Source organism: Saccopteryx leptura, chromosome 2 (assembly GCF_036850995.1).
Source record: "Saccopteryx leptura isolate mSacLep1 chromosome 2, mSacLep1_pri_phased_curated, whole genome shotgun sequence".
Classification (NCBI taxonomy): Eukaryota; Metazoa; Chordata; class Mammalia; order Chiroptera; family Emballonuridae; genus Saccopteryx; species Saccopteryx leptura.
In genome coordinates this window covers 225156388-225180557 of record NC_089504.1, presented here as the reverse complement: position 1 = coordinate 225180557, position 24170 = coordinate 225156388, and the positions used below count along the sequence as shown (strand labels likewise).

Sequence of the window (24170 nt, the reverse complement as noted above, 5' to 3'; positions counted from 1 at the left end):
AGAGGATTCGCCCTCTGCGCTCGTGACACGTTCCATGTTCTAGCGTGGGCACGGGGCGGGGGGAGGGTCCCAGCGCTTACCCGGTTCTGGGTTTTCCAGCCTCTCCACCGCGCTAGCTTGGAAAGAGGAAATTAAATCTTTCCCGGCAGTCTCATAGAAAGATGCCATTGCCACATACGTGATGTGGGTTTGTGTCGTTTGTCCCTGGAGCGGCAGGGGTACACTGGATTTGCTAATGGAGAGCTTTAAAGTCAGAGTGCAGAGAGGGGACCTCGGGGGCTGGCTGGATCGCCGGAGGTGGGGGAGGAATGGAGAACAGGCACAGCGCTGGCTAAAGCCCGGAGACACCGCCACCGCCCCGCAGTCCGACAGTCAGATGGCCCCTCCGGGACGGCGGGGGTCTGTATTTAACTCCAGGGGTCCTTTCAAAGCGTGCATTCCGGGGCACTGCACTGCAGCTTTGCAACTCATGTTTCTCTTCCACGCAAGGAGGAGCAACGCCCTCTTCCTCCTACGCGTCCCTCTGCCCACAGAGTGGCAGCGGCCTCCCGCGCGAGGACCGGGAAGGGGGAGGTGCGGGAGAAGGTGTGGCCCGAAGTAGCCCCGCCCCGAGGATTCCCGGAAGCTGCCCTAGGGCTAGGCGGGCCGGTGCGTGGTGGCGCGGAGGGTGTGTTTGCGCCGGCTGCCCGCCGTCCCAGCGCCCTCGGGCCCCCCCGCGTGGCCATGGCGCGCGGCCTCTGGAGCTGGCTGGGCAGCTGCCTTCTGGTGTCAGGTGAGGCTCTGCGACGAGGGGCTCCGGGCGGTCCCTGGGCGGGGGCCACCTGCGCGGGGACCTGGGCCCCCCGCAACCAGACCGAGGCGCGCTTAGGAGCCAGCAGGGGGGCTCGACGGCGATGTTGGGCAGCGATGACCCCAGGGGCCACCCCTTTCGCACCCTGGAAGTAACTGCCGGGACCTCCCGCCCAGCACCCCAACATCTCAGTTCTACCCCCTCAGCTTCAAGCTCTGTGATCTCCCAGTTCTAAGTCCAGTGAAACTTTTCTGTCGCCGGACACCAGACACCAGAATGACAGGGGAGAAAATTTGGCTATTTTATCACAAATGGCACCATCCAGGGGAACTGGAAGCTAATGCTAAAAAGCCCCAACTCCCTGATGGCATTTAAATGACAGATTACATAGGGCAGAGTCACAGACCACCGGAGTTAAAGATTAGGGTCGTTCTGGGAGCTGATTGTTAGAGGTGAGGTAAGGGTGGCCAGTCATCTCTTCAGGTCTTGAGAACAGCTGTAAGGTCTGTTTCCTGTGCCTCTGGTTTCTGGCAAGCAGAAGGGGTCAGTCCACCTTAGGGCTCAGAAGCTGAAAGGTATCTCAGGTCAAGATGTGATTTTTAGCCTGCAGAGATCAGACCCTGCGACCCTAAGCCGGTCCCTGCTACTGTCTTCTGCTGCCTGGGAGGATTGCTGATCACGTAAGGGGGATGTCTGGGTCTCAGGGGTGTCAAAAGAGATGGGATTTCTAGCGCTAGAATTTAAAACTAAATTTGATAAAAGTCATAAGGACTCCTGGTTTCACCCTTCTCTAAATTGCCTGCCCGGGTTCAAATAATGATGAACCCCCTCCCTTTCTGACGTACTTGTTCCCGGCCTTCCAGGACTCACAGACTCCTGGTTTTCTCCTTCCCTTTAGGCTGTTAACACTTGGAATCCTCTACCTCTGCCATATCTCGGGCCCTCTTCTCCTTCCCCTACACCGTTCCTTTTGGGGATATCAGCAGAACTCTGGCATTAAATACCAGCCACAGGCCTGTGACTAGATTTCTATCTCTGTTGGCACTAGGTGGGCGATGGGCCAGTGATGGATTTTATACTCATCCCTCTGCTTTTGTGTGTGTTGGACATTTTCTATTAAGTTTTAAAATGATGGCCTGGCCAGTGGCTCAGTGGATAGAGCATTGGCTAGGCATATGGATGTCCCAGGTTCAATTCCCAGTCAGAGCACATAAGAGAAGTAACCATCTGCTTCTCCTCACCTCCCTCTCCCCCTTTTATCCCTCTGTCCCTTCCACAGCCAGTGTCTCAATTGGTTTCAGCATGGCCCAGGTGCTGAGGATAGCTTTATTGGAGCATATCAGTCTCAGGCACTAAAGATAGCTTGGTACTCACATCGGCCCTAGATGGGGTCGCTGGGTGGATCCCACTCAGGGCACATGTGGAAGTCTGCCTCACTATCTTCCCCTCCTCTCACCTAAAAAAAAAAAAAAAAGTTTAAAAATGATTTCCATGCCTAGCCCAATCTGTCTCCGTCTGCATGCCCCGGATTCCTTCATCCTGCTATCCCTGACATTCCCTGTGTACATCTCAGCATCCCAAACCAAATGCAGCTAGAATAGGATTCTGGCTTTCCCTGCCCCCAGCCCCAATCAAGGCATCAGGTGCTGAAGCCAGGAATGGGGATTAGGTTCTACTTCACAGCAAATGTGTCAGAAAGTCTAGAGTTTATACCTCCAGGAATGTGTCTAAACTCCACCTGCCCACCCCTTCACACATTTCTCTTCCTCACCCATGTGACCATTTGAAGACATGGAGCTGTAGGGAAGATCCGAGTGTTGGGTGATATGGTCATTTGCTTGGGCGACTTTTTTTCTTTATTTTTACAGCATTAGGAATGGTGCCTCCTCCTGAAAATGTCAGAATGAATTCAGTTAATTTCAAGAACATTCTAGAGTGGGAGTCACCTGCTTTTCCCAAAGGGAATCTGACTTTCAAAGCTCAGTACCTAAGGTGAGTCTGGGCTGTTCTTGGCTTGAGGATGGTGGCCAGTGGGCTTGGGCCACAGGAGAAAATCTGACTGCTGTCAGACCATGACAACCCCCGGGAGTCTCCTTGCTGCCCTTTTCCTATCTGTCTGAGAAATGCTTGTGAAAGCTCTGTTTTCTGAAAAGAGACAAGCAAAACTCTTTTTTACTTTGCCTTGTTGAGATGGTTCATGGTTGGGCCAGTGCAGAGACAGTGGTAGATAGAGACACTTTATCCTACAGATGTGATATCATCGGGCACAGTGGTAGCCTAGTACAGGGCGAATATATCAGGTTTATCACACGGATGTTTCTGAAGAGAAAACTGTCACTTATACCATCCCCAATTATTAGAGTAGCATCACGAAAAATCAGCAATATATTGATATCTATATATATATATATAGGTGTATGCCATGCAAGGAAATGGAGGGAAGTCAAAAATTCAGCCCTAACCATCCTAGCACCCACCCCCTCCAATAGATGACAAGGCTTGCCCCAGTGCTGTGGATATTTCCGTGCAAACTACACTGGTCACAAAAATTAGGGGATATTTCAAAATGAATATGAAGCGATAAAATATCCCCTTAATTTTTGTGACCAGTGTAATTTGCATAATGTAGGTGCTCAGTTATTCCATGGCTCTGTCCTGAAATTGAACATAAGACAGCTATTGGCTAGTAAAAGCTCTGTTCTCTGAAAACATCGGAGACTTAGGAAGGAAAGAAGGAAGGGTGAGTACCAGAGACAATTATCTCCATGGTGCTCTGACCTCCCAGGACCTGCCGTGCCTGTTGCTTGGTTTCTCTCTGTGTCAGCCCTCCCTTGGCCACCTGCCACCACACACCATAGTCTAGGCTGCAGGTGACACACCTTTATGCCAGGTGCAGACAGCAATGGGCTACCTGCTTCCAGGGTGACTCAGAGACATGCAAAGATAGACAATTCCTTCAGTGGATCAAGAAGAAACAGGGGTGCCAGAGGCCACGAGCCCCACACTCCTTCCCATCCAGCTTTCCTTCCACAAACATCTCCACGGCCAGCTACGTCAGAGAAGAAGTAGAAAAGTGAATCAGATAGTCCTTGTTTACTCTCTAGTTCAATCATTCCAAGCTAACAGCACGTTTAAAATTTCAAGCTCAGCACAAAGAACCTCTTAGTTGCCTACAGCCAGATTCACCACCTTTTCTCCCTCTCACACATCATGCTCTTGGCCTCTTCATTTTCCACTGTGCATTTCATAAGACCGAGGACAGTCTTTCCCATCACCATAGTGCTAAATGGGCAGCATTCACACTGATAGGACGCTTTTGTTTAATCTACAGTCCACGTCCCAGCTTTGTTCGGTTTCCCCTTAGGCTGTTCTCTCTACTCAGTCACCATAGCTCTCTAGAGAGTTCCCTGTGGAAAGTGAACTTCCCTCTTTCTGTCTCTCTCCTCTGTGGCTTATTTTGTGGTTGTTCCTTGCCCTTGTAGTGGAACTCTTGGTTTAGAGATGAGTGTTTCCAGTAACAGAGTCAGGGTTCCAAGTTCCTCAGCCTGACAGTGCTGAGGACAACAAAATGTGCTGGGTGTGTCCCTGGGGAAGAAATTAGATCCTGCAAACTCTGAGTAGTCTTCCCTGGCTCTGTAAAAGCTTTGTTTAGAATTCCACCAAAGCAGTTACATTGCAACAGACTCTCTTATGTGTGTGCATTGGGCAGGGGTGACCAGAGGAGGGACACTTCAGAGCATGTATTCATGGTTTTAATATGGAAACATCCAAAAAAATTTCATGTAAATATGGGAAATGGGTCTAATGGAGAGAAAAATATTTTTAAATGTGATAAAACTAACCCAGTGAAAGAGAAGTTATTGCATTGCAACTTTGCAAATACTCTGCATTCCAGCCAATTGATGCATTAATTAGTTTAAGTGAAGGAAGCAGCCACATGTGAGAAAAGCCCCTTAACGAAATGACCCCTGGATTTTCCAAACGGCAGGACGCGAGGCAACCATGAAGAATTGCTCAATTGGCAAAAATATTTGGTACATTAATTGGAAAAGGCAGGTTGTAAACCACTCTGAGCCCTATCATATCTGCCTACTTTTTGCAAGAGGTTGTTCCAGGCTTCACTAAGAACATGGTCGGGTGTGGCACGGTGCCGAAACCTGTGGGCTCTGAAGTCCAGTAGACCCCGAGTTTGGTTGGACACGTCTTTTAGGTTCCCCATGTCTGTATGTCACCGATGAAATGAGTGATTTCAGTTCTGCCCCCAGAACTGGGGTGGTGAGCACTCAGTGACATGACACTGAAAAAACAGCTAGCCCCACGCCTGACACAGAGTGCTCAACAAGTGTTAGCTGTCAGTATTTTTATCATCACCCTCCTTGTCACCTCTAAGCGCAGCCACAGTGGCTACGCACCAGGACAGGAAAGTATGCTGAGGAACCGGTCAGACAAAGTTCTCACTGTTGGCAAGACTAGAGCCCGCCTTTCTAGGAGGCTGTGGTGAGGTTCAGTGCCAGACACCTGGTGGCTGTTCCCAGCCATCCTTTCTTCCCCTTCACATTTCTGCCACCTTCCCTTCAGTGACTGGTGTCAGGGCTAGGGATCTGAGGTTAACATATTGTTTGATTTTTCCAGTACATTTTGCAACAATTGTCACATGTAGGACACTATTTGAAATCATTGTAATACACTTATTGCAGCTAACCCATGCCTATCAATATTGCACAAAGCCTGTCCCACTGTTCTCAGAAACACGTGATCAAGGGTGGAAGCTGCCATCATCAAATATGTTGGATATTTGACCCCCCTATGGACAGGCGTGCTCAGGAGGATAGGGAAGTCTCTGAGAAGTTCTGTGATGAAGACAGACACCTCTTCACATTTAACCCAGTGTTTGCCTTGAATTGTGTGACCATGGAGCAGATTATTTTTTAAACATCTCATAATAGCTCAAGAATTATTAAGCCCCCCCCCCCCCCGCAAGGAGCAAAGTTTGATAAATGCTAACAAATGATGATGCATAGTAGTCATCAGAATTGATGAGGAGGAATTTGTTTTCTATTTTGCTCATTGTCCTCTGTGGTAGCAGGAGGAATGAAGCGCCAGTCAGCCTGTGAGAGACTGGGGTTTGAGGGCTTGCGATGTTCTTTTTCCGATTTTGTAGTTACAGGAAATTCCAGGACGTGTGCAACAGTACTGCCCTGACACAGTGTGACTTCTCAAGTCTTTCCAAGTACGGTGAATATACCTTGAGAGTCAGGGCAGAATTTGCAGGCGAGCATTCAGACTGGGTAAACATCACCTTCCATCCTATGGATGACAGTAAGTCACTTTGTTTTCCATTTCGTGGTGATGTTGTCATCCCATCAGCAAGAGTTCTTTGAGTGCCCACAGAGTGGATGGCCTTGCCCAGGGAGCATAGGGAATGTATATATAATAAAGAGGGCTGTGGCCTTAAAGAAGTTCATGGACGAGACAGGAAAGGATTAGGCATAAAATCAATCAGATAATCAATATAAACTTAATAAGCTTTAATGCCTTCAGGGTAAGAATGAGTTGGGACCAGTGCTGTTAATGAGGAGATCTGGAATGATTAATGTACTGTCATGCACCACTTGACAGGGATACCGTCTGAGAAATGCATCGTTAGGTGATTTCATTGTTGTGTGAACATCACGGATGGCACAGCCTACTACACACCTAAACCTATTGCTCCCAGGCTATTAGCCTGCACAGAACATCACTGGACTGAATACTGTAGGCAATTGTAACACAGTGGTATTTGTGTATCCAAACATAAGAAAGGTACCGTATAAATACAGCACAAAAGATAAACATGGTTCACCTATGTAAGATACTTACTATAAATGGAGCTTGCAGGACTGGAAGTCACCGTGGGTGAGTCAGTGAGTGAGCTTAAATCAAGCGTAAGAGAAAGTGACACAATCAAGAAATGTTGTAGACACGTGGTTTGCAAGGCTGCTTCCAGCATAACATGGCACACTGTTGTAGAGCAAAAGTTTTTATTTTACACGTAGAAAGAGCACACTCTGAAATGGTGATACAAGGTATGACATGGTAAATACATTAACGAGTAACAAAGTCATTATCCTTATCCAGTATGATGCACTGTGCGTAACTATGTGCTATATCTTTACACCACTGGAAGCACAGATAAGCTTTATTTATACCAGCATCACCACAAACCCATTAGTAGTGTGTCACTCTGTGGTATTACGATGCCTATGACTTCACTAGGCAATAGGAGTTCTTCAGCTCCATTATAATCTTAGGGGACCACCATCATACATGTGGTCCATCGTGGACCAAAACGTCCTTAAACAGGGTGTGACTATAGTATTTTCCAGGAGGAAGTCAGTTTGGAATCATGACTTAAAGAAATGTGACACAGGCAAAAAATAAAGGTATTCTAGGCAGATGTGGAGACAGGAAGAAGACCAGGTGCAGACTGTCAGCTTGCCCAGAAGGAAGGACGAAGGAGTGGAGACAGCTAATGGCAGAAGTGTTGGATCAGGTTGGCTGGTACACATAATAAAAGTGTTCCCAGGTTAGATCTGGAGGGCCATGAGGACCCTCCAAAGGTCATGAGATGGACATACTAGATTATAAGTATCAGGAATTGAAAACTGTATAGTAATTGAGAGAGGTTGCAAGAATGTCATTTAAAAAACTCAAGCACAATCTTCCAAGGAATAGCTAGAGGGAAGTGTTAGAAGACTTTCTGTATACTACTCCCCTGCTGTGCACCCCCATGGTTCCCACAATTTTGCCCATTCGAGAAGAGAATGCACCTAGGGTGTCCTTCTGCACCTTCCTAATTCTGTCCTAGGCTTGGGGAAAAAAACAAAAAATTCTTATTTCTGGAGTTATAAAATATCAAAGTAATATTATCTTTTTAAAAGGTGTCTTTACTAAAACTAAGAAAAAAATGTGACCATTAAAAAATACAGCTTAATAACAATCAAGTCTACAGAGTATATAGTACAGGTTTCTTTGTGTGTATGTATGTGTGAGAAAGAGAGAGAGAGAGAGGATTTTTTTAAATTTTTTAATCTCTTGGGTGACATTGTGTTAATAAAATTATATAGGTTTCAATTGTACAGTTCTATAATACATAATAGTATAGGTTTCTGCTTCTATAATTGTAACTGATTTACCAGGTCCTAACTAGTGACGAATCTATTCTAGAGAACCTTGTTTTGGAAGTCCCCGTTAGAAACTGACACAGAATAGATGAACAGCTTGCCCAAGGTCTCATAGGCAAAGAGTCACAAAACAAGGCTTCAGACCCAGGCTCTTGCACCCATTCTCTTAGCAACAAGTACCCTATATTGAATATTTACCTCTTAAAGTTTATATGATAGAAAAACACATCAAGACATCATGTGGAACCTATTTATACTTTCTTTGGAAAGACAGCTAATAGGTTTTTTAACCTGGTTTTTAGCGATCAGCAGATTAGAAATGGGGTAGAATGCCCGAAGGGGGCCCATTAATGGCAGCCAGCAAAGAACACAGACTGTAACTCCAACAGTGTGATTGCTTTGAGCCATTCATTATTCCTTCTACAGTTATTACTGAGCACCTACTGTGTGCCAGCACATTCTTAAATGCTGAAGCTACAACAGGGAGCAACACAAAATCCCTGCCCTTGTGGAGCCTACTTTCCAATGGGGAAAGACAGATGATAAACAAATAGATACATATTTTATGACAGATAATGACTGTGGCTCTCAAGAAAATAAGCAAGGCACCTGGGCAGGAAGTGATGGGAGCTGCTTTTTTTTTTTTCTGAAATAAGAAGCAGGGAGGCAGAGAGACAGACTCCTGCATGTGCCCGACTAGGATCCACGCTTTATGCCCACTAGGGGGCGATGCTCTGCCCATCTGGGGCATTGTTCTGTTGCTTGGCAACCGAGCTCTTAGTGCTTGAGGTGAGGCCATGGAGCCATCCTCAGCGCCCTGGGCCAGCTCCCTCCAATCGAATTATGCCTGCAGGAAGGGAAGAGAGAGAGAGAGAAGCAAGAGGGGAGGGGTGGAGAAGCAAATGGGTGCTTCTGTGTGCCCTGGCCAGGAATCGAACCCAGGACTTCCACACACCAGGCCGACACTCTACCACTGAGCTAACTGGCTAGAGCGGGAGCTGCTCTTGACTTAAAGTGGTAAGAGACAGCCTCTCAGAGGAGGTGGCATTTGAACTAAGACCTAAAGGGAGTAAAGGAGCCAGCCCACATGAATATCTAGTAAAAGAGCATTTGGAGGGGAACAGCTTCAAGCTTTATTGGAAAATGTATGTGGTTAAATATATATGTTAGGCACTAAAAAAATAGAAATACTATCTGTAGCTTGTAACCAAGCAAGGGAAATGAAGACAATGCAACTGAGTGCAAAGAAAAGAGAGAAATAAACCTTAAAAAAAAAAAAGCAAAAAACACAAAATAATGTACTTAGAATAATTTCACATATATCAGAAATCACAATAAATATAAATGGACCAAAATGATTTAAAAGCAGAGGTTAATTACATCAATCAAAGAGCAGCACACCAGTGGACCAGACAGTCTGCACAGTTATGAAAAACAAATTCAGACAATTTTTAAATGTGTCTTGTAATTGTCATTTTGCTTTTGTTTTCCTACTTAGCCATTATTGGACCTCCTGGAATAAAATTAGAAGCACTTAGTCATGCTTTATACATAAATTTCTTAGCCCCCAAAATTGAGACAGAACATGAAACGTGGACCATGAAGAGTATTTATAACTCGTGGGTTTATAATGTACAATATTGGAAGAATGGCTCTGATGAAAAGGTAAGCTTGGCAAATTGTGTATATTTCAGATAAAGGTTCTCTGTCTTTTGCTCATTGTTAGTCCAAGGCCATGACAATGGAGAGAAGAAGCTAGGAGGCCACCTAGTCAAGGTCTTGCCAAGTGACAGTACCTTGAGGTCCAGGGAATCTAAGGCCTGGTCTTCTGAGCACCAGAAGTTCCCTTCTGAGGGTTGATGACCAAGTATCCCTGGCTGATGTTTCCCAGACTCCAAGGGAAATGCACAGAGACTTCCAGGATGCTAGTGCCCAAATACAGGCCTTTCTTTCCCAGAAGGGAAGTTGCAGGACGAGGCAGAGCTGACTCAGCCGTTGTCTGGGGGAACTTGGGGTCAGCTGAGTCAGGTGTTCGGCTGAATGACTACTGTTTCATGGCATGGACGCTAAGTTCCTCATACACCACAGAGTGGTCAAGGCCATAGTCAGGCAGCCCAGCCCCTGGATACTGGGTGAACTGTGTTACATTTTAGTTGTTTGAACTACTTTTCCCCATTGCTCTCCTTTTCACGGGAAAATTCTTTTAAAATGTGGGCTAGGAAAGGAAAGACCTGTCATAGGCTTGACCTCAGCTTCCTCATGTCTGCAAAATGGACATAATCACTCACTTCATTAATAAAGTAGGGATAATAACCTGCTTCATAGGATTGTTGGAGAATGTAATGACATAATGAGAAGAATAAAGTTGTCCCATTGCCTGACTAATGCCTGACGCAGACATGTTCAGGTTACTCTCATTCATTCTTGGTCAGGTTGTATTCTTATTCCTCGTGCTCCTGAGTTGAATGCTCTTTGGTGGCCCTAAACTAACCTACATATTTATGTTTTCATCTCTGCATTAAATGTGGACTTTATCACTTAATTCCCAAAAGTTTGGGAGGAAAGCATCACCCTTGTGTCTCGTCTTAGAAATGATGTAATTAAATTTACATGTTCAAACTGCTTAGCCCCCAAAATAGCTCAAGTTCATTTTTTTCCCCTGGAAAATTCTCTATTAAATGATGTGAGATATCTGCCTTCTTCAACAAAATAGACAATTTTGCCCATAATGGGAAGACCCCAGAAAACGTATGTCTAGAAAGCAATACAGAATCATAACAGTTCATGGTCACTTATCAAAAGCAGGTATCTCTGCTAAGCTCTGGAATGCAAAAATAAGACAGGCTTGACCCACTCACTCAAGGTGTGCGCCGCGAACTTTAATTAAGGGTTGGGCTCCATGGTTGCCATTGCCCGAGTGCCTCCTGTACCAGGTGTGAAGCAAAACCTATCTATAGCTTCTGAGCTTGAATGTGCATACAGGAGGGATCTCTGGTTACAAATCTGTCCTATCACTGAGTCCTTTGTGTGGAAGGAAGCCTTTGGTGGGACAGGCTGAGCACTGGCTGCCCATTCGCCACTTCCACCCTCACTGGTGCCTGCAGTGTCACCGTTACTGGTCTATATGTGCTACAGGCTGAATATTTGTGACCCCATACCACCCTAAATTCATATGTTGAAACAATCCCTGATGTGTTGGTGTTAGGAAGTGGGCCTTTGGGAGGTGATTAGGTCATGCAGGTGGAGCCCTCAGGAGTCACATTCCTGCCATTAAAAAAGAGAGCCCAGAGGGACTCCCTCACCCCTTCCACCACATGAGGACTCGGAGAAATTGACAGCAATGAACCAGGAAGTAGGCCCTCACCAGACACGAGACATCTTGATTGGGGACTTCCAGCCTTCAGAGCTGTGAGGAACACTTGTTGTTTATAAAGCCACCCAGTCTGTCTTACTCCCAAAAGGAGGAAGACTAGTATGGTTCTCTTTCAGAATGCAGGTGCTCCCAACAGGGTGCCGTATTAGGTCCTTACATTAATAGCTTTCTGATGGAAGGAAGTGAAAAGATAAAACCAGAAGCTGCCCAGAAGGGAAGGAAAGCTAGAGAAGCAATCAGAGGGATATTTGTGAGCCATTTCCCTGGCTGCTGCCCACAGGTCAGCCTCTGCATGTGATCTGTGAAAAGAGCATTACAAGGTTTTAGAGGTATTGGGTTTCTGGAAGTAAAAGCCAGGAATTTGGGGTTTTATCTTTGTTTTTTTGTTTGTTTGTTTGTTTGTTTTTAATTAGTCTGAACTCTTGGGGTTTTTTGGAGGTTTGTTTTTTTTTGTATTTTTCTAAAGTTGGAAACGGGGAGGCAGTCAGACAGACTCCCGCATGCGCCCTACCGGGATCCACCCGGCACACCCACCAGGGGGCGATGCTCTGTCCATCTGGGGTGTTGCTCTGTTGTGACCAGAACCATTCCAGCACCTGAGTCAAAGGCCATAGAGCCATCCTCAGCACCCAGGCCAACTTTGCTCCAATGGAGCCTTGGCTGCGGGAGGGAAAGAGAGAGATAGAGAGGAAGGAGAGGGGGAGGGGTGGAGAAGCAGATGGGCGCTTCTCCTGTGTGCCCTGGCTGGGAATCGAACCCGGGACTCCCACACGCCAGGCCAACGCTCTACCACTGAGCCAACCAGCCAGGGCCTGTTATCTTTGTTTTTAATTCTTAGAAGTCATACCAGGCTCTTCCTGTATTCCATTGGTATAATCCAGTTTTGGCCCCTGTGAATTTAGTTTCTCTTACAGTAAATGGATGTCAACAAGATGTCAACAGACCCAACCCCTAAAGAAAAAGTTACTAGAAATTAGGTAATTTTCTTACTAAAGTAAGAAAAAATCTGTTCACTTCCTATATAACTTCGTATTCCTGTAACAGATTTTACATAGGACTCTTTCATAACTTGTATTTCATGATGGAAGTACAAGTAGTATATGCTCCTAATCCCCCCCCCTTTTTTAAGTGACAAGAGGGGAGATAGATAAACTCCTGCATGCACCCCAACGGTATCCCCCTGGCAACCCACCTCCCCCCTCCACTCCCCTGGCAACCCCCATCTGGGGCTGATGCTCGAATCAACCCAGCTAAGCTCAGAGCCCAGGGCCAACATTTGAACCAATCAAGCCACTGGCTGCAAGAGGGAAAGAGAGAGAAGGGGGAAAGGGAGGAGGGAAGAGAAGCAGATGGTCGCTTCTCATGTGTTCCCTGACTGGGGATTGAACCTGGGACATCTGTACCCAGGCCGACACTCGACCCACGACCCAGTCAGCCAGGGCCTCCTAACTTTCTTTATTTTGCCAGAAACTAATTTGGATTCTCCAGTTCAGGAATATATCATCAGTCAGGACATCTTATATTCAGATTAAACTAAAAGGAGTCAGGGGTGCTACCCTGCCCCCCGAGGCAGGCTGTGGTGCATGTGCCTTCAAGGTGAGGTGGGCTGTGGGAGGAGGACCGCCCAGATGCACCAGAGAAGTGATCCAGAAGAGAACCCCAGGCAGCCAGGATCAGACACATGCTCTTGACTTAGAAAATCACCTTGAGTCTTATGGCAGATGACCGGTGTGTCAGTTAGCTCGTCTGCTATAATAGAGCAACGCTGCCCTGGGCAGCTGAAGAACAGAATGTGTTGCCTCAAGGTCCTGGAGGCTGGAATTTGAGCTCATGGTGTCAGCAGAGCTGAGCTGAGGCTGCGAGGGAGGACTTCTTCCATCCTCTCTCCCAGCTTCTGATGGTCGCCGGCCATCTTTGGTTCCTTGGCTTGTAGAAACATCAACCAATCTCTGCCTTCATCTTCACATGGCCTTCTTCCTGCGTGTGTGTCTGTGTCCAGTTTCCTCTTCATATAAGAACACCAGTCATGGTGGATCAGGACCCACCCTAATGACCTCATTTTAACATGATTATTTCTGTAAAGACTCTACATCCAGCCCTTGCCGAATGGCTCAGTTGGTTAAAGAATTGTCCCAAAGCACAGAGGTTGCCAGTTTGATCCCCAGTCAGGGCACATACTGGAATAGATTGATGTTTCATTCTCCCTCTCTAAAATCAATTAAAAAAAATTTTTTAAGTACGCTACATCCAACTAAGTCACTCTTTAAGATACAAGGGGTTAGGACTTCAACATGTGATTTTGGGGAGGGGCACAATTAATGTATACAACTAGTTAACCTATTTCAAGAAGGAAGTAGGGATACGGTGAGGGGTGACGAGGAGAAAAAATTGGAAAATTATTGCTTCTTCTGGAGAGAACTCAAGAAAAGAACCTTGCCAAGCCAAGTCTCTCATCCAGTTAAGGAGGTCGTCAATTTCCAATCTGTAAGGTCTGACCAGGCGATGTCTCCGAAAACCTGAGTGAGGAAGTAAAATTTTGCAAGATAACCTTGTGTACTGTTGCCCAGAGAGATGGGGGACTACACAGAATGCTGCTGATCAGGGAACTGGAAGATAAACAAGAATTCTTCAGCCCAGTGAACTAAAAGAAAAACAAAATGCTGCTTCCCAAGAAACTAGAATATAACGCAGAATGCTGCTGCCAAGCAATTGGAAATAACTCAATGCTGCTGTTCAAGGAGAGGAGGAATAACCTGAGTGCTGCTGCTCAGTGGTCTATGCTGCCCCCTAAGAAACTGAAAGATAAACAAGGATGTTGCTGCCTGGTAAACTGGAAGGTAACCCAGAATCCTGTTTCCCAATAAACTGGCAGATAGCCAGCGATGCTGCTGCTTGGGAAACTAGAACATGACCCGAAATGCTGCTGCTCAGAAAACTGGAAGATAACCCAGACTGCTGCAGCCCAGGGAGACAGAGGACTGCCCAGAATGCGGGTACACACTGATCTAGAAGATAACCTGAAATGCTGCTGCCCTGCAAACTAGAAAATAACCAGGAATGCTGTGCCCAGGGAGCTGGGCAACTAACCTGAGTGTTGCTGCCCAGAAAACTGGAAGATAAATCAGAACACTGTTGCCCAGAAAACTGAACGATAGCCATGATGTTGCTGCTGAGGCTTATGAGGAATTAACCTGGGTGATGCTGCCCAGGACACAACACAAGCAGAATGATGCTGTCCTGGAAACTGGAAGATGGCCCCGATACTGCTGCCCAGGACGCTGGAAGATCACCCGGAATACTACTGCAAAGTAAACTGGAAGATAACCTGGAATGCTGCTGCTCAGTAAACTGGAAGATAACCCAGAATTTGCTACCCAAGTTTATGGGGGACTAGCCTGGGTGCTGCTGCCCAGAAAGCTGGAAGATACCTGGAACACTATTGATCAGAAAACTGGAAGATAGCCCCAAATGCTGCTGCACAGGGTTATGGGGGACTACGCTGGGCAGTGCTGCCCAGGACACTGGAAGTTAACACAGAAGGCTGCTTCCCAGGGAGCTGGGCCACTACCCAGTATGCTGCTCGGCAAACTAGACAATTACCCAGAATGCTGCTGCCCAGGAAACTGGAAGGTTACCTGGAGTGCTGTGGCCCATGGAGACAGCATGGAAATAATATGCAGTAAATACAAAGATATGCTATCAAGTAATATAATACTGTGTTAATTATAATATGCAGAGTACAGACATGATGTAGAATATGTGTAATACAGGTATAGTATTGATATTATCCCAGGGTTGGTTATCCACAGCCCATGGGTCAAATCCAGCTGTGTCAATTTTTGTGTGGCCCATAGTCTTAAGAATGTGTATTCCCTTTTTAAGTGGTTGAAAAATACTCAAAAGAAGACTTACATAAAATTTCCTTACATGAAAATTGTATGAGATTTGATTTTCAAGGTCCATCCATTAAATTTTATTGGCCTTAAAAAAAAAAAAAGAAGAAGAAGAAGAAGGAAGTGAGATGGTGTGTATGTCATTTAAACTAGAGAATTCATGAATGAAAACGTTTGGGAGGATCCCAGTCGGTCCTTGCCCGTCCCTCGGATCAGGGCCCCGCAGTGCACTGGGAGACATGCGTGATTCCTTCTCCATCTTCCTATTTGTAACTGGTGGGTGTGGGGGGAGAAAAGGGTGGTGTCCTGTCACTGCTGAGGCTTGTTCTCATTTTTGTCTTCATTACTAGAACCCAATTACTTGTCACTATGAGTCTGAGATCCTCCAAAATCTTGAGCCATGGACAACATACTGCGTTCGTGTACAAGGGTTTCTTCCCGATCGGAACAAAACCGGGGAGTGGAGTGAGCCTGTCTGTGAGCACACCATCAGTGACGGTAAGTCTGGAGGCACTGCCTCTGTCACTCTCCTCCGGGCATCTTCCATCATTTTGTAGACACCTCCACCTGAGAGGGCTGGAGGGGTCCCCAGATGTCGCCTCGTCCAGCTCAGACTCCCACCCAAGACAGCCCTAACAGATGGGACCACCACCACCACTTGAGGCAGTGCGCTCACTCCTAGACAAAAGGGATGGGTGGAAACATCTCCCTTTTGGGACACTGGGTCCACCTCCGTGCACCCACCTGTGCTATGCTCAGTAAGTCCTCTCAGGCTCCCTGAACTAAGTCTATCAGTATCCCCAGAACCACCCAGCAAAGGGCTAGCCCTGTCACACTCGCCAGGCTGTACAGCAGTGGTTCCTTCAGACACGTGACAGGGAGGGCTTGGAAACCCTGTCACTCCAGCAAATGATGCTCGGGTTGGGACCACTGTAACACATGGTGCCAGGACCTCAACACAGTGAGCAGCAGAGGCCTCCACACTTGATGTTTCTCAAGAAAAACAGGGCATGTAGGGAGGAGCGTGGACTAGTTGGCCTGGATGCTGTGATTTACCTGCAAACACATGGCCAGGTATCTGCGCACAAACATAACCTTTTATTATTTAAAGACGTTGTCAAGAGGCTCAGCTAGTTCAGACCCTGAAAGGATGAAGATGTATAGGTCTACCCTGGCCACTTTCATTTCCTGAGGCCCTCCTGGGAGCAGGGCACTGAGCTGGGGCCACAAAAACACAGAGGGAAGTAATGGAGAACTCCCTCCAAAGGAGGGTGTGCCATCATCCTCGTCACTGCAGATCTGAGAAAACTGTAGGGCTGCGTTCACACCCGTACATGGCAGCTGATCGGGTTCTTCTTGAGTGTTGGTTTTTGTCGTTGAACTAGTTTCTCACCCAGTTGTTGCTTTGTCTCATCTCCTGATGGGCTCGGAAGAACTCAAGGACCCTTACCCCCTTGCTGTTCAAACGATTGGTGTGCTCCTGGACACACCTTCCTTCAGGCTGCTTAACCACTGGCTTGCTGGTCACCAGTCCCTCTCAATGTCGTATGCTGTTATATAAGCTACTATGTTTTATGGTCCACAAAGTCACTGTGAAGGGCTTTGGCAAATAAGCAGCTGAAATTGACACCCTGCTTGGACACTTCTCATACTAAGAGCCCTACAGTCACGTGTGCTTGGACGGGGTGCTGTCTCCTCAGAGCCCTGTATGTCAGCATTCTTAGCATCTTTGCTCTTTCAACACCCTTTTGGAGGCTTAGCAAAACCAGCCCGTAATATGCTGTGATTTACCAACAATTAACCCAGTCTGAAAAAGGAGAGGCAGCCACTTGGAGCTAAGTTCTTTCTGGTGCCTTAATGTTATTCTTCTTAGCTGATGTCCTTAGCTTTTTGAAGTGTAAGTAATTGACCACTTGATGATTCATTCTGGACTATTTATATCTTTTTCTGGAGATTGTCTCAAGCTCAGTTGCCCTGTAGTTTCCCAAATATTCTTGGCTTTTTCTCTTTTTTTTGTAAACACACAAATAACTTGCCTGCATCCAGGCTTCTTCCCCCTCTCTCCTGGGTCCATGATCTGCAGCACTGTCAGACCTACTCTGTTGTTGAGTCATCCGAGTTCTCGGGATGGCAAAGCCACCTAGAAGGTGAAAAGTCTGCTTTCTCTTTGGAGGGGATCACTCTCCTTTCTCTTCCTGTCGCCCTACCCCCGAGTCCAGAGCCTAGGCCCGGGGTCAGTGGCTCAGTGGACCTGCCTGTGCTCCCTGCCATGGTCTGAGTTGACTGAGCCCCTCACCAGCACCTCTGAGGAACAACAGCCCTGCCTTTTGTGTGCCACTAGCTGTTTCCATGTACCCTCTCTGCATTTTTCCCTCACTTTATCCCTCATAAGCCATCTGTGCTTGAACTTGCATTCCATACCTGCTTGAATCACTACAGTCCTGACCTTGGAGTCATCGCTCTTTCCTCTAAACACCAGCTGTCTGCTTTCCCAGAGCCTTCAGTACATGCCGTTTACCCCCGTATCCCGTCCTTCCCCACTGGAAACTCCCAACATAACGTGACATGAGGCAAGTCCCGAACCGTTCTGTGCCTCAGCTACCTCATCTGTGAGATGGGAGGAATGGGAAATGCTGCCAGACACTGGGGTGGGGAGGGGTGGGGACTCCGAGCCAAACCCTGCACAGAGTGAGTGCTGAGCGCATGTTAGATAGTATTCCTGTTGCTAATAATGGCATGATTGGCCCTGGCAGGTTGACTCAATGGTAGAGTGTTGGGCTGGCATATGGATGTCGCAAGTTCGATTCCCAGTCAGGGCACACAGCAGACCATCTGCTTCTCTACCCCCTACCTCTCTCCTTCTCTCTCTCTCTCTCTCTCTCTCTCTCTCTCTCTCTCTCTCTCTGTGTGTGTGTGTGTGTGTGTGTGTGTGTGTGTGTGTGTGTGTCCCTCTCCCGCAGCTATGGCTCAATTGGAACAAGTTGGCCCCAAGTGCTGAGAATGGCCCTATGGCCTTATGTCAGGCACTAAAATAGCTCAGTTGCAGAGCAAGGAACAACACCCCAGATGGGCAGAGTATCACCATATAGTGGGCTTGCTGGGTGGATCCCAGTTGGGGCACATGCAGGAGTCTGTCTCTCGGCCTCCCCACCTCTCACTGAATAAAAAAATAAAAGAAAGAATGAAAGAAATAACACTTCTCACTTAAGGAAAAAAAGAAAAAATAATGGCATTAAAATCACACTGTTAAGTATTCCTAAAGGTTTATATTATAATACATGGCATGAGGCATCTAATTTAACCAAAAAGAACAATTTTTCAAATATTTTGGGACTATAAATTGATCACCCATTAACTGACAAAATCCAAACATTTTCTAAAAGAAAAGTACGGCCCATTGAAAACTGGCTTTTGTCAACCATCGTTTTAGGTTTGTTTTAAACCTCACAACACATTCTCAGGGAGAGCCCTGCCAGGCTCTTCTCTCCCTCTGCAGACGGAGAATGAAGGTTCAGAGAGATGAGGCGGCTTTTCCAAAGTCACTCAGCTAGGAAATGACAGAACACACGCCAGACTCAGCCCAGGTTATGGTTGCTGTGATTTACTACCTGCAGATTCATTCCATAGGGGAGCAAAGGCACGATGTCCCTGTGGATGAAGCCGAGAAAGGTGGTCTGCCGACGTGGTTGGATGGGACTGACAGGTTCAAGAGCTTTGCAGAGAGGGTGTTGATGAGAGTTTCCCACCACTCACAGCCTGTGTAAAGTCGTGTCCCCTCCTCCCCACCTATCCCGCCTTCTCTCTCGGGGTCAGTTACCAGAGCGTCCTTTGGATTTCATCTCCATCAACCAGGTGTGCCTATGGACTGTCCTTGTCGGAGATGCTAAGATGTCCTGGCTGGAGACACGAGGAGACCCAGGCACTGTTCTCCAGGGGCTTACCACAGTGTCACAGAGCGCTAGGGTGGGCCCCGCAATCAGTGTTCAATCAGAGTGTAATGAGTGATTGCAGTGTTTTGCCAAATTAGAGAAATATTGAAATATTAAAAGGAAAGACAGATGAATGTGTAGGATCCTTGAACTTTCTCAAGATCTGGGATGTCAGATCTGAGTCAATGTCCTATTATTATCCACTGCGGAATAGCCTGGGGGCCACTCCAGCCAGCTCATTCGCCACGTGACCTTGTGCCCACCAAGGAAACATGTTTGCATTGAAAGTGTGAGTCAGACAGCACCGCCCCTTGATTGTGGCAAATGAAACAAGAACTCACAGAGGAACTGGAATGAGGCATTCCTCAGAATGTGGCCAGGTCATGAGCTGCATGGCCCCCAGAGTGAGCAAGGGGGCAGACAGAAGCTGAGGCAGCCCCCCCCCCCCCAGCCTCTGTCCCTTACAAACACCACGCCCACTTATCAGATATTTAGGGAACATCTGTGAGCCAAGCACTGGTGCACTGGCAGGTGCTGGCAGAGGCCAGCAGGTGTGGTCAGCTGAGGGGGCTCCAGGGGCAATTGCTGTCTCAGGGGCTTTGATCTTCTCTGTCAGCGGAAATTGACATCCCCCCCTTCCCCCCCCCCCGCGAAAGGTCCCCTGAATGACTTGCTCTTAAAAGGGCAGGGCCCCTTCTCTTGTCCCCTCTCAGCACCAAATGCGTCAGGTTTCGATCCGGAGGGCGGTGCTGGCTGCCAGGGTTGGGCATAGGGAAGTTAAGTGGGCAACTGGGCCTGGTGCAGAACCAGGGGAGCTAGGACCCCCAATGACCAGGGTGATATCCTGGATAGATACTGTCAAAGGTGAAGTCGGACATTAGTTAAAGCAGTAAAAACCGGTTTTGTTCAGGAGAGGGAGGAGCCGCCAGGCATTTTAAAGGAAGAAGGAGGGAAGGGAAGTGACAAATTATACAAGGTGGTGACAGGGCAGCTCCATGGCAGTGCAGGTCAGCCATCTGTGTCTCATGCTAACTGGCCTGATCAAGTTAGGCTTCTGCCCTCCCACAGAGATTGGGAAGCAGGCCTTCTGATGATTACACTGTAAAGCAGTGGTTCTCAACCTTTCTAATGCCGTGACCCCGCAATACAGTTCCTCATGTTGCGGTGACCCCAAACCAAAAAATAATTTTGGTGGCTACTTCATAACTGTAATTTTGCTACAGTTATGATTCGGAATGTAAATACCTGATATGCATTATGTATTTTCCGATGGCTTTAGGCGACCCCACCGGGGTCACGACCCACAGGTTGAGAACCGCTGCTGTAAAGGAATAGCTCTTGGGTCCTTGCAGAAGACCCTCCTGGGTTGTAGGAGGTACTGACACCTCCCAAAGGGGCACAGGAAGGATTCACAGCTTTTTATTGTAAATGCTCCAAAGAAGGAAGGTCAGATTGTGGCGAAACTAATAGGGACTTCTTTCTGCAGCCTTGACTTTGCCCAGATAGGCCCTCCACAGGGTGCTGGGCGGCCCCAGCAGGGTGACTTCAGGCTGCAGGAAGCCATGCAGGAGTTTGGGTCTCTGACTGCAGGGGTTTGGGTGGAGCTGTCCATGCCAAGAGCATCAACAGTTTTCAGTATAAAACTAGTGCATGCGTCTGGGGCTCTGGGCCCAGGGAAGAGAAGGCTATCCAGAATAGAAGATTCCTTGTGACCCACGAGTAGGGCAGGCGGATCGGAGTTCTTGCTTATTATCCTTTTTGTACACGTCAGCAATCATGCCAGAAACCGAACTTGGAAGAAGATAAGAAAAGGTGACAGTTGTCTGAAACAGTGACGCTCCAAAGCTGCTGGGCTTCCTCCCCTCCCCACGCCTCCTTCCGGGGATGAACGGAGGGGCCCCTTCTCACTCTTGTTCGTGGCAGTGCTGAGGTCGCTGTGGCCCAGCCTGTCAGGACAGGAATGTGACACACACGTCCTCCCGCAGAAACAGCCCCCACCTGGGTCGTCATCATCGTGGTCCTGGCCGCGGCAGTGTGTGCCTGCCTAGTGCTGCTGGGCTGCTTTTCCCTGCTGTGGTGCATTTACAAGAGGACCAAGTACACCTTTGCCCATCGCACCCCACTCCCGCAGCACCTGAAGGAGGTCGGTGGTGGCCGGGAGGTGGGCGCAGCTGGGTGTAGAGGAGAAACCCTGACCACGGGCGTGTTCCTTCTAAGTCAGGGCTGCCTCGTTCGTTCAGGCCAGCGTGTTCTCCTGGCGAATGGCATGTGTCTGCGTAATGGTAGTTCCTTGGTGCCCCTGCTCATGCCATGGCCCAGAGGGGGCGGCACAGGGTTGTCCCAGCAGCTGTCCCTCTGGACGCCTGCCTTCCCTGCCTAAAGCCTCAGGGCGTCAGGAAGCCAAGGTGATGCAGGCTCTGGGACAGAACTGTCAGTGCTCAGAGTGGCAAAGAGTAGAAAGGGAAAGCCCTCAACTGTGTGCCAGCAAACGGGGGGGGGGGGGGCAGGTGTGTTTTCAGTTCAGGGTTACCTGAGAGTGACTGAAATTATGAGATGTGTATCCTAGACTTTAGGAAAGCTGTTTCCATAGGTTTAGAAAGAAGAGAGGAAGTGTCTGGATGGAGACGGTAGGACTTGGAGGCCCTGAGAAATGACATTCCAGAGGCACACTAACAATGGCCGCAGCCCGGACTAAGCCATTGTTGGTTTCATTCACCAGGACACAGACTCTGAGACAGAGATTTGCATTCAAAGACTTAGTGGGAAGCACCCTTGGGAATAATACCTCTGAGGGTGTAAAGTAGCCAGATGGTGGGAGTCAGAAAGGGTGAGCAATGATGTAGGCACAGCAGAGGCCTCCGCCAATCCCAGGGGGTCTCTGGAGCTGCAGTGGCCCTTTGGAGGTGCTCCCAGATGAGGCCAAAGGGCCTGTGAACCCCACATGAACTGTGGGCTGTGTGTGGGTTATGACCAGGAAAGAGTTACAAGCAAGGGGACCTCCTGGGGAGACCCTCATCTGTGCAATTCACTCACCAATGGACACTGGGTTGGAGCACTGCAGTGAAGGGGGGCATATCTCTTTGAGGCCCTGCGTTCGGGTCTTCTGGGTGCCTACCTAGAAGGAGAATGGCTGGATCACATGGTCATTCCATTCTTAAGTTTTGGGGAAACTCTCATACTGTTCTTGTTATAATTTTTGTATTTTTCTGAAGTTGGAAATGGGGAGGCAGTCAGACAGACTCCCGCATGTGCCCAACCAGGATCCACCCGGCACGCCCACCAAGGGGCGATGCTCTGCCCATCCAGGGCGTTGCTCTGTTGTGACCAGAGCCATTCTAGCACCTGAGGCAGAGACCATGGAGCCATCCTCAGCGCCCGGGCCAACTTTGCTCCAGTGGAGCCTTGGCTGTGGGAGGGGAAGAGAGAGACAGAGAGGAAGGAGAGGGGGAGGGGTGGAGAAGCAGATGGGCGCTTCTCCTGTGTGCCCTGGCTGGGAATCGAACCCGGGACTCCTGAACGCCAGGCCGATGCTCTACCACTGAGCCAACCAGCCAGGGCCTTGTCATACTTTTAAAAGAGCATTTTCCAGCCGGGCGACCTGAGGGACATCTTTGTAAGCACATAATGAGACGTGGGGAGATGGGGTGAATTCACCTTCTTTTTCTCTCTGGCAGTTTCTGAGCCACCCTCAGCACAACAGGCTTCTGTTTTTCTCCTTCCCACTCTCTGATGAGAATGAAGTTTTTGACAAACTGAGTGTCATCACAGACATCTCTGAAAGCAGCAAACAGAACCCTGGGGACAACCTCAGGAGCCCGCCTGGGCAGGGCTTGCCCTCCAGCTAGTCTTGACTCTGCAGAAGGGCACTCCCTGCTTCTCAAGGCTGCCTCTGAGGGTGATCAGAGCAACTAACAAAGGCTGAGACCTCTGGAGCAAGCCCCAGTCTGGAACTCTCAGATGCTGGGACCATATCTGAACAACCCAAGAGCTAGATTTTAAAGGCTCCCGTGGCCCAAGGGCTCCGTCTTGGGAACTAGCTACTTTATAAAGGCCTTCATGATTAAACAATAGTTGCTCGCTGAAGCTGATTTTCAGTTCTTAGGCTCACTTACATACGGAACCAAACACACATAAGGAAGTAAACATACGTAAAACGAGGACTGAAAACAGAGGCTGTAAAATCCGACCCGACGGCTGATAGATGATCCATCCCCAAAACAGCGCTGTGCAAAGTGCAGACCGCCAAGATTCTCAGGGACGCTTCAACTGGGTTGTATATTTCTACCTGTGCATGTTTTATACCGTGCTGGTGCTCTATTAAAGTGTTATTCTCTAATCTGAGTGTGTTCCATTTGTAGAATCCTCAGATACTGAATGAGGCGCTTGGGTGCCACTTGGATGTCCACTCACTCTGGGGATTCCTCCATCCCCCTCTCTGTCAGCCCAGAGCTGAGCCAGGTGCAAGGGCCCCACAGCACCTGGGAGCTCCCAGGGTAAGACGATCAGAGAACAGAGGGCCCTGGACTTTGAACTCCACCTCAGACAGCTACTAGCCTGTGAGCTCTGTTTCCTTACCTGGTTGTGGGGAGGAAAAGACCTAAGGGTTCGCATGCTTCGTTAAAAACGCTGACTGCAGTGCCCGCACGGAGTAGGCACTCCCTAAAGCTGTTCTTACCTAAGATAAAACCTCACGGTGTGGCTAACTCAACAACAGACGTTCCTCTCTCTGTGCCAGGTCACCCAGTAAAGCAGATTCGTCAAAGACCCCCCCAAACAGGAAAACACTGTTTTGAAATAACTTGACATTTTAAAAAATGAAGCGTCATGGGGGGAAGATCAGAAGTCTGTGCACCTTCCTTACATTTGTTTTACAGTTCAGTATTTTCAAATTATTTTCAATGTGAGGGAGCGACCACCGTATTTCCGATTCTCAATGCCCCTTACTCTGGTTGGGGCTGGTCTGAAGACAAGGGAGAAATTGGTTCTCTCCTTCCTTTAGGCTCCTCCCCCCTGATGAGTGAC

General features: G+C 48.1%; 1 protein-coding gene across 1 annotated transcript; it reads left to right on the top strand.

The window, feature by feature from the left end:
* The first annotated feature begins 616 nt into the window (after nt 1-616).
* IL10RB (interleukin 10 receptor subunit beta) lies at nt 617-23484 on the top strand. The gene is made up of 7 exons (XM_066370324.1): nt 617-772; nt 2659-2782; nt 5952-6109; nt 9452-9618; nt 15570-15717; nt 21134-21291; nt 22823-23484. The coding sequence occupies exons 1-7, from the start codon at nt 724-726 to the stop codon at nt 22991-22993; spliced, it is 975 nt and encodes a 324-aa protein (XP_066226421.1). The 5' UTR covers nt 617-723; the 3' UTR covers nt 22994-23484.
* Nucleotides 23485-24170: the final 686 nt, after the last annotated feature.

Excerpts from the sequence above, each read along its gene's own strand:
- IL10RB (XM_066370324.1), top strand. The coding sequence starts at position 724 with ATGGCGCGCGGCCTCTGGAGCTGGCTGGGCAGCTGCCTTCTGGTGTCA. Across the intron at positions 773-2,658 it reads CAGCTGCCTTCTGGTGTCAG|CATTAGGAATGGTGCCTCCT; the intron begins GTGAGGCTCTGC and ends TTATTTTTACAG. Across the intron at positions 6,110-9,451 it reads CTTCCATCCTATGGATGACA|CCATTATTGGACCTCCTGGA; the intron begins GTAAGTCACTTT and ends TTTCCTACTTAG.